General features: G+C 33.5%; 1 protein-coding gene across 1 annotated transcript; it reads left to right on the forward strand.

Annotated features, from left to right (window-relative positions):
• Window positions 1-690: 690 nt before the first annotated feature.
• LOC113550302 (nostrin) lies at window positions 691-10,771 on the forward strand. Its single transcript, XM_026952030.1, has 13 exons — window positions 691-879; window positions 3,768-3,870; window positions 3,961-4,046; window positions 4,188-4,438; window positions 4,975-5,129; window positions 5,196-5,284; window positions 7,174-7,309; window positions 7,426-7,593; window positions 7,664-7,819; window positions 8,689-8,844; window positions 8,947-9,049; window positions 10,342-10,464; window positions 10,550-10,771. Exons 2-13 carry the CDS (start codon window positions 3,781-3,783, stop codon window positions 10,654-10,656), a joined length of 1,620 nt encoding a protein of 539 aa, XP_026807831.1. The 5' UTR covers window positions 691-879; window positions 3,768-3,780; the 3' UTR covers window positions 10,657-10,771.
• The last annotated feature ends 12 nt before the right edge of the window (window positions 10,772-10,783 follow it).

The following is a 10,783-nucleotide window of genomic DNA, read 5'->3' on the forward strand; positions in this document are numbered from 1 at the left end:
GATTCAGATGGCGAGTTGTGTAAAATAAAATATATAGCGACTGGCGAGGCATATATGAGGTGTCGTGGTGATCTGCGGAGGCATGACGAGTGTAACTTTATGCTATGATAATGATGCGGCGGTCTAGTCGAGTGAAATAGACAATTGGGTACTTTGAATATAAAAAACTCATTTCAGAAGCATCGAAATTTGGAGACTTGTCGAAACACTCGAAACCCCAAACTCTCAATAATTAATAGAAAAAAAAAAAAAAAAATTAATTCAATATTGTCTAAGTTGAATAAACAGCAAACACAAAAATTATGAAACAAATTTGGGCAGTACAACCGAATAGCCAAACACACCCACACAGACAAGGCTCATCACGCGGTAGTGCCAAACATATAGACATAATATAGACGCTCACAATATCTCACACACACATATATATATATATATGTATGTGTTATATTATTTTTGTGTTGTTTATAAAATGACGGCGGCGCGTCGGATGTGTGTGTGTGTGTGTGTGTGTAGGAAAGGGGTGGGGGAGAGTGCGCGGAAGGCTGCGTGCGGCCACATAATAATACCGCGCGAGTGCGTGTGCTCCGGGCCCCTCTCCGTAGTCCACCAACCCGACCGCACTTCCGCTCCAACACCGCCACTCTGCCGCCGAACGGGTTCTCCTACGTGGAAAACGATCGTCAAGTGGTCCGCCGTGCCGAGGCGATGTTCAGTTTTAGTGCACCGCGAACAGCAGGTTACCGTGCCGGCGACATGTGCGCGTCTCGACGGTCGTCCGCCCGCTCGTGAAAAACCGCCCGACGACGTCCCGGATTTCCTGCGATTTTCCCATACCCCGTTCCGGCCGTGGTCGTGATCTTCAATCGGACCGTTAGGGTAAGAAACGATTACGAGACGATTATTTACCGTCTTTACACGCTACCTATACGACACATTATATTATTGTTATATGCGATTATCTAATATTTTGTTTCCGATCGCGCATCGATGTTCTCGAAATATTGGACGTCGGTTGCTATACGGACGATTTTCAATTCGATATCGAACGACAGTACCTAAATATTACAATAATATTATTAGCCTCCTTTGCGGGAACTAAAACAGTCGCGATAGGAGTGAATACACGGATCGAGAGTGATTGTCGGTCGTCGTCGAAGATGCAGCGATTACCCATACGATTACGAAAAAAACCATAAGATATACGAGATGAGAGAGATTGCGTTGGGCATGGTCTGCGGGTGCAAAAATTATTTTCGATATCTCGCATTTCGGTCGTGCTGCTGGTAATTGCACAGTATTTTTCAGAGAGGTATTAATCCGATTTTATTTCGATTTCACACGATCGTGTTTTTATAGCGTCGATAATATCATGTACAACGCTGTATGCAAACGACGTCCCATCATGACATACATTTTTATACTCGCGATTTCACACCAATTTTATTTGGCAACAGGCAATAATAACGTTTCGACAAAATAAGCGCGTACACTGTTATATCGACAACACGCGATGTATACCATCGCGTCACTCGTATAAGGATAATATGCACAATACCGTCGCTATTATAGGTTCATACGCAATACCCACGATAGTCGTCAATAGGTGTCTAATTAAATAATGATTTTTATTTTATTTTCGTTCTGAACGTCATCATATCACGCCGAGTTTATTATATTCTTATCACATGAAATTACACGTGTCACGGGGCTTAAATCAATTATCGTTCTCCGAACAATTTGATGTATCAATTACACGTGTTTGATTAGCAATAGGTTGTTGTTAATCATATTTGTATTTCTATTACTAATTACTATGGTGCACTGCGCACTGTCATTGTCAGTCTTATTAGACTCGTGCATATTATTATAATGACGTTTACATAAATGTTTTTGTAGGCATTATTTTAAATCGAAAATCGTATTGTTGAGAACGTCTTACACGCGCGTTTATTATTACCACACAAAACAGAGAAATTTCAAAATTACCGCTCGTAGATTTGTGGTTTTTAATGCACGTAATCTTATGGTCGTACAGCTCTATTCTATAGATAAATAGAGAAGAGTATAGTTCACATAGAGTGAAGCGAATATTACGTGGCCATTAGATACGTTAAAATATACTCTGTACGGCGATTTCGTGATGTTTTTCACTCGAGACTTTGTTATATTTGTCGATGATCGTTGTACGAAGTATATTTTACACGTGCAGAAGCTGAATTATATACCCCACGATGTTTGAATATTTTTCCGTGGCGGGGATTGATATATATATATATTAATATGTACCATGAACATATATTTACACATACACACACACACTTATAAATAAAACGAGAAAACTACATACTCCACATACAAAAAAAAAAAAAAAAAATTGATAATGTGTACAATACACATCTGTTATAATTGTAATTTATACTTTTTTAATTGATTTATAACAAAAAAAACTTAAATCTGTTTTTGTCGTCATAGAAAAGTCACGACCAATATAATATATATTATACTATTAATTCGTTTAAAGCTTATGAAACACTTCACAACAAGATGTTACGGTCGATGAAGAATGTTAATTTATTTTTCACGGATAATTCGTGTTTTGTTACTAGGTATACGATTCTGTATAGTAGCTCGGATGTTTGTTGTTTCCAAGCCTAGCGTTGTAATGTTAAAGGTTAATTATAATTGGGTCTGCTTAACTACCCAATAATTATTAGATTCACGTAGGTACTCGAAAACTCGATAACAGTAGTAATTATCACTCGTACTGCAAACGAATTTCGTTTTGATGAATTTCAATTTAAAGAACTTTATTGTATTGATAAAGAAAAAAAATTAATTATATAATATCATGTTTTTGCATAACAAGTTATGAATTATTTTTATAATTGCAATTATAAACGTTCTGTCGAAGAACCTCGAATGTGGAAACTGTTTATACGATTTTTTACGCACTAGTTTCGAAGGTCTTATTATTATTGAAGCAAAAATCTTTTCAAGTGAAAAAAATACATTTATTTTATACTTTAAGAGTAAATAGCAAAAGAAAAAAAAATAGACATTTTTATGCACTAAACATGTCTACAGTTTTTTTCTATGCGAAGTACCTATACTCGGTATTGTTTCTGAAATGTCACGGAAACAGGTTTTCCAGATATGAAGCCCATTATTGTCAGTATAGGCTGAATTATAGTAATCAGACTTCGTATTGATGTGCGAGGAAATTTCTCTTTAAAATGCCGAGGTGAATGTGCTACATCTCGCCGCAGCAATACATTAGGTATATGTTGTATTTATAGCGTGTAGTGGTCGCGGAATATAATCCGTAGTTCTGCCGATTAATAGAGCGTGCTAAAATCCATTAATTACAGAATTATTCTTTACGGTAGAAAATAATGCTTTTGATAAGTACTAAATCAATTATTTCATTAAAAAAAAAGAAGCATTATGTGTGGCGTTGTTAACAACTCAGAGAAAGCAGATGGCCTTGTTCGGATGTATCTTGATGTGGCCAGAGTGGACATTACTTTCAAAACAACTAGACCTAAATCGGCGGCTCTTTGAGGGTTCTACAATAGCTGAGTGCCCGGCCCGACCGGTTTCGTCTATTGACAAAAATAAATTTTACTTTTTCAATTTTTATGCGTGCACACCATACGCTATGTACAATATACATACACGCATAATATTCTTATATTCTTATTAGAAAGCGGAATCCGACTTGTTGCAATATTATAATTATGTTTGTACATTTTCCATTTTTGCAGACATACTGTCGCAATGAGTACAGATAAACCGCGAAGCCTGTCCGGTAGCAGGAAGGGCAAATTGAGGTATACGCTCAGAGGAGGATTCGACTTCGATACTATGGTAAGTCTGTGGGCAAGACAACCTCGAAACACACCCACCTGGGGACGCCCGTGGAGAGTGGGCAGTGGTTTAATTGACTAAATATTTTAGGGCCATTCAAGATATCACGAACTGCGTAAATTTGTTAAAAAGGGCAATGACTTTTGCAAGGAACTTGGAAACATTATGCAAGAAAGGTAAACAACACACTTGATAAGGAGTGTCGTATTGTATTTATTGTATTGCATGTACATTATAGTACAGTATACGATTGTTTTCGGTTGTTATTTTTTGCTTATATAATATAATTTATAATATTTTTTTTTAAAACAATTTAGAGTGGAACTCGAGTTGCATTATGCAAAAACAATGTCTAAGCTTTCCGTGAAACTTATGAAAGCTGCACAAAAAGGTATCGGCTCCATACAAAAAGCTTGGCTAGTGATTGGAAAAGAGATGGAAACCGATGGTCAAGCACACCGTTGTATTGCTAATTCATTGGAGGATGACATAGTTAAACCACTTAAGAATTTGCAAGAAACACACTGTAGAATAAAAAAAACAGTTGAATGCAATGTCAGCAAAACCAGTAAGTATAATGGAGAAGTAAATAGTAAATACGTATATAGGTATGGTAATATGGGTAATAAATTACTAAATAACTATTTATAATCGTTCGTAGTAAGTAGATATACCTCTATAACATCATTTCTGTATATTAAATTTCCAAATTAATATACAAAACAACTTATACTATATCTTATAGGTCCTCTTAATATTAGCGATTGCATTAAATTAGCTTAAATTTTCTTAATTTTGTTTTGATAATATATTTTACATCAGGTCTTCATCTTAGCATAATTTTAAATGTATTTTAATTAATCTTTATTTTTTTTTCTATTGAGATATTATGTTTGTTATTTGTTCAAAGTATTATGTTAATGAAGTATATTTAGGAAATATACATTATATATTTGAATATTTTTATCAGAAATTCTAGTGGTTAATAAAAAAAAAAATAATTATAAAAAAAAGTTGTAAAATAAATGATTTAATATTATTTAAACAATAAGTTTGAAATGAAAATATATACATATTGGACATTAATAAGTTTTAAATTATTAGAAAAATGTATGAACAAATGGAGAACCGATGAGCGAAGAAGTAAAAAAGAAAGTTTTACGGTGGCTAGAGAAAATGAAAAAGTTCAAGACATGACAAGTGATGCTTCTTATTCGATCCTTACAAGTAATGCGAATTTGGCCAAAGATGCTACTAAAGTAATTGTTCAGCTTTATGTTATTTATTATACACCAAAATAATTAAAGCAAGTTATTTTTTTCTAGTTGGAAAATAAAAAAAGAAAATTGGAAGAGTCTGTAAAAAAAAGCTACACAGAATATTATACGTATTGTGTTCGAACAGCCAGAGCCAAGTGAGAATAATAAATTTAATTAAAAAAAAATTTTTTTGCAAGTTCTGATATACAGTAGACGCCGTTTATAAGACTCACTCTGGGACCAGCACAAAGTGAGTCTTATAACTGAATGAATCTTATAGGCGAAGTGGAAAAAAAAATTAATTACGTATTTATAAATTTTATTTTACTACATATTTTGCTTTAATTTTAATACTTTAACACATATTACACATTACATACTTATTATTGAATAAATTTAATAATCCTGATAAAAAAATCCAGATAATCAGATATCTCACTATAATAACGATAATCGGTGCGATAAATGTGAACTTTTATCTGCGATAAAAATTATTATACGTTGTAAGGTACCAAAAGAAACTAGAGATAATCAACACGAATATTATTTAATTTTTCAATACTAATTTATTTCTAAATTATAAACAAAAAAGTTCACTTATTTTGATATGTCCGGACCGTTCCAGACGATTTCGAGTCTAATAAGCGACTGAACTTTATATCCGCGAGTCTTATTAGCGGCGTCTACTGTAACTACATTTTTTTCATACAAAAATTTGAATTATTTTTCGATTCTGAGGGAAGTAAAAACACTATTGGTTCTACAATGATGTGTATTTTTAATTTTTAAATTGTCGTGTCTATCATATTTTAGAGCGGGAAATTCGCTCCAATTTCCATTCAACACGGATTGTAGTTTTTAACTTCATATTCTCCCTAGTAGAAAAAGGAAGGGGGTTTAGGAAAGTTTAGAAAAATCTTAGTAAGTTTATTAATGGTTGGGAAAATTTGCTTAAGAAATAGCGGTAAAAATGTGATATTCTAAATTATAATACATGAAACTCTAGCTTTTAATAACAGACATTTTATTTCTTATTTTAATTTCAAAATGCCATAAGCTATTCTTAGGAATATTTATTGACTTATCCGTCTTCGTTCAAAATCATATTTTCGTGTATAATAATATATCATTAAATACAAATTTGACATATACATTACAGTGAGTGAACTACTTAATTACGAGTAGTATACATCATTTATCTAACTACCTATACATTCTAAAAGTCTAAATCCATACTGTACAGCAAAAGTGAATTCTCAGTTTTATTATAGTAATCATTTTTATTTTATTACTTTATGTGATTGTAATTTGTAATTTAAGTTCTTAATTTTATACTCCAAAGCAGAACATTAAAAAAATTAATACTTACCAATGTAGAAAGTGTAGTTTTATATAAGAGTTTGATATTGTAATTACTAAAAGTACACGGATGGCGCATGCTCATCATGCTCATCGTCAGAGAAGATAATCACCAATGATTTTGGGACTCTCAGTTTTTCGCCAAAGTGACCTTCGATCATCATGTCCCTTTTTGAACAAATCTTATTTCCACTAAAAGAAATCAATATATTATTTTAAATATTTATAAAATTCCCTGTTTTTTACTATTATTTAGTATTATATAATTTAATATATTTTGATGCTAAACTAGTGATGTTTATAGTATTTAATATTTATATTGTATAACATTTATACGTTATTAATTTAAAGAATTTTTTATTTATGTTTGGAAATACACTTGCAAAGTTATATTGCTTGATACGATTGAGATACTATGTTGGGTGAGGTAAGACGAGGTGAAGCGAGACATGTTTATCGTAATCGTGATGATTTGATGGATTTAGATTCAGGGGTTCTCAAAAAATACCTAAAATATTTTGTTAATTATTTTTTTCGGGAAATCGAAAATTAGAATATAAACTTTGGCAGAAAACAGAAACCGCGAAACAGTCATAAATGGTGACCCTTAAGCAAAAATAGTGAGGCCCGTGGTTTTTTTATTTATATAATGATAAATAAATTACCCTATAAATACTACTTGCAGGCTCGAATGGGAAATGTCTGTAAATGACGCAGAAAAAAATTTCATGGCATTAGAGGAAGAACGTTTGCTGAGGTTAAAGGAATACGCTCACCACGTGTCACAGACGTACCAACAGTTTGTCCCGAAAATTTCGCAGGTAACAAGAACGGAAATACTTCTTATAACTTTTTCACCTACCAATAATAATATACTTATCTTCTCAATTGAATCGTATACATACGATAACTATGTAACTGCCTCGTTGTGTTCTAGTTATCGTCTCGACTCTCCGAACCGACATACGCATGTGACGTGTCGCAAGATTTTACAATCATCACAGACACGGTGAACCGATACGACGAAGATTTGAGCGTCCAAGTGCTGCCAGACTTTTATCCGGAACACACGAATCTGGCCATGAACAAAAAAAGAAGAATATCCGTAAGCAACATTTTACGCGAGTTTTCCGATAACAATATCAATCAAATTTTGTCATGATATAATATTATAGGCGTTAACGAAAATACTGCAGCTGGTCAGACAGGATCTGGACCGAGAGCGGCGCAGTAAAAAAGGCTTGGACACGCTGGCCAACGCGATGCACCACAACGCTTCCGGTTTGAAACACGACGACTCGCACAAAAATATCTATGAAAAACTTCACCACGTTAGTTTGGAACACAATTATTTAATACGTAAACATTGTCCTTATTGGGACCTACCCGAGGGCGGACGTCGGACACACCTTTCCACAAATTCGCGGCACATTCTATTGCGAGTTACAACTGGATCTTCCTTATTCGGAAACGAATAATATACAGGATGATTCACTAAGCATGCTCACTCAATAGTTTTTCGTTAGATAATGAATTATTTCAAATTATTAATTTTGGGATTCTTTAGTATACGTAATTAAAGACCACATTTCCGATCAATTAGATTTTTTTTATAAAACTTAAGAAGTGTCTTACGCTTGAATTATACCATTTATAATATGTTGATTGATTAATGTTATTACACAAATTTTCGTCTTAGCTCACCGTATCTTTCAAACCTATTATCATCCTTAATTAAACATTACAAAAATTATTCGTTCAAATTTCGATTAAGATGCCAATCTATACATAATTTTTAAAATATGTATCTGATTAATAATTTATACTAGGAAAAAATGGTATTAGAAAAAATAAGTTGTTGTCGTCTGTTTAAACCGTCGAATTGTGTACTTGAAAACATGACTCTTACGTTTATTTAAAGGTTCCAGAAATCTGAATTTGAATAAATTCGTTATTAAAAAAAAAAAAAAAACGATGCGGGGTTGATAGCGCTCGGTAAATCACCCCGTACAATATCACAAAAAAACACACCAGTCGTCGTTTAAATAATCTTTTTTTAAGTCATTATATATCTCGCTTTAGCCGCCGTCGATTAATGGCGGTCACGAGCGTGTAGACAGCAGCAGTAAACAACACCACACCCAACGCCTATAAAAATAATAATTATAACGATAATGTGTCATGCGCACTTTGTTTTCAGACGAATTTAATGATACTGTACTTGGAAGCGGTCAATTATAAAGTAGTTACGGCTCTGGCGACTCTAGAAGGTCACCCGCCGGCCGTGTCCAACACGTTCTCGCAGCACATCGAGACGACCAGAGATAAAAACGGACATCAGATGTCCGTGCTCAAAGTACGTATAGTATACGCTGTATACCACAACGGTCGCCGTGACCACACTTATCGTCACGGGCCCTCTCGTGACGCCGATGATTTATTTGTCCGTGTTATTCAGATGCCCGCGTCGGTGTGCCAGAAGTTGACGTCGACAGCGCCCATCGACGTCCTGCACGAGTCCATGTGGTCGGACCGGGGATCCGCGGACGGCACAGATATCGGTGGGCAATTGTTATTGGGTCGCCTTTACGATATGAATCTCGCCGACGGATCGTCAAAGGCTCGTTGCCCTATATGTTCGAACGGACGTGGTACGACGGTCGATAGCAAAAACCCGTTCGTTGGACATTTTTAGGAAAACCGTACAGTGCATATCATATATATATATGCCCGTCGTGTTGTACACGCACACGATCGAAACGTGTTTAGTAGTCTCACGTATTTGTGCCATAAATAATTATGAATTATTTTTTAACACAGCTGATTTATATTTCCGTGTTATTGCTATTATAATGATCGTTGGTTCACCGTTTTATTATTTTATTCGCTCGCTATCAATTTTGCACGTGTATTATGTTTCGTAGTGAAAAACGTTAGTTTTCAAAAAAAAAAAAAAAACAAACAAAAAACACGTATTCGTGTACCCCTGAAATGTATTTTTTATAGTTATAATATTTTAAAGGATTATTATCATGATACTAGATTACACAAGATTTTCCAAAATCGCCTAAGTATGAAGACTCATCATAAGTTTAACCAGATTAATCGCATGGCGATTCAATGAGACAGAAGTAAAATAGTTATAGTTATATATTAACATTCGGTGTCTGAGTGAAATAATTATTGATGAAAATTATTGTCGATAAGTAATGAACATTCATAATTTTATTTTAAAAGCTGTTCGTGGCAAATGTATTCCTAAGAAAAAAATACATAAATCCAAGTATAACATGTATACACACGATTGATGTACTCTTGCATGCGTTATCATTACTTGATATTATTTTAAACTCAGATACACAAGAGTGGAAAACAAATTTGAAATATTTTATTCATTTTGAAACCAGAAGTATATTTTTTGCAACTTTAATAGACAAAAATAATCGCATATTTATTTATGTAATAAGTCAGATAAGGTTTATTTTAAAGTGGTTATTTTCTTAACTAATATGATTCAATACGTCTTTCTTAATCTTATAAACATAACATCTATATAGATTAGATTATAGCTGTTAATGATTAAGTGATAACCATGTACCACGATGCTTCTAATCATATTATTATGTCTTATCAAATGTTTTTAAATACAATTTCAATTAAACTATGGTCGATTGATTAAAAAATACGAAATAAATATTTGATTATTATAATATAATACGTATAGGTATATCATCCTAATATTAAAAATGTTGACGATTTGTAGGTTAGATTCGATTAATTTATACTTATAATATTATGTAGTATTCGTTGTTATTCTATAGATACAGTACTAATTACGAGAATTTGTTTGTAGATGATTTCTCTAGCGACGAAGACGATGCTGACGACGATGACGACGAAAACATAAAAAGTCCTCGTTGTAAGGCTCTCTACCAGTATTCAGCGAAATTGAACGATGAATTAAGTTTAGAACCAGGTAAGTCGAATTTTCGTCGATTTGGTCTATCTGTGTTTGCGGATTAACGAACAAACTGTTAATCTATATTATTTATTTGTTTTAGGCGACGTTATACACATCCACAGCAAAAAGTCCGACGGCTGGTGGTTAGGAGACCTGAGGGGCGCTATCGGAGTATTTCCAGCTACATACGTTGTAGAAATTGACTGAAATGTGTTTAAAATATTTATTTTGTATATAATTATAAGTTTACCAAAGATTATTAGAACCTAACAAATCACACACAGTTTATAACATACCTTATATACAATTTTTGTTAACGTTTAAGTATTAAAAC

Source organism: Rhopalosiphum maidis, chromosome 1 (genome assembly GCF_003676215.2).
Source record: "Rhopalosiphum maidis isolate BTI-1 chromosome 1, ASM367621v3, whole genome shotgun sequence".
Classification (NCBI taxonomy): domain Eukaryota; kingdom Metazoa; phylum Arthropoda; class Insecta; order Hemiptera; family Aphididae; genus Rhopalosiphum; species Rhopalosiphum maidis.

What these genes read in the sequence shown, in the direction of transcription:
- LOC113550302 (XM_026952030.1), top strand. Translation starts at nt 3,781, where the DNA reads ATGAGTACAGATAAACCGCGAAGCCTGTCCGGTAGCAGGAAGGGCAAA. An exon ending in GATTCGACTTCGATACTATG is followed by an intron (nt 3,871 to 3,960) that starts GTAAGTCTGTGG and finishes TAAATATTTTAG; the next exon opens with GGCCATTCAAGATATCACGA. An exon ending in TCTATGAAAAACTTCACCAC is followed by an intron (nt 7,820 to 8,688) that starts GTTAGTTTGGAA and finishes CTTTGTTTTCAG; the next exon opens with ACGAATTTAATGATACTGTA.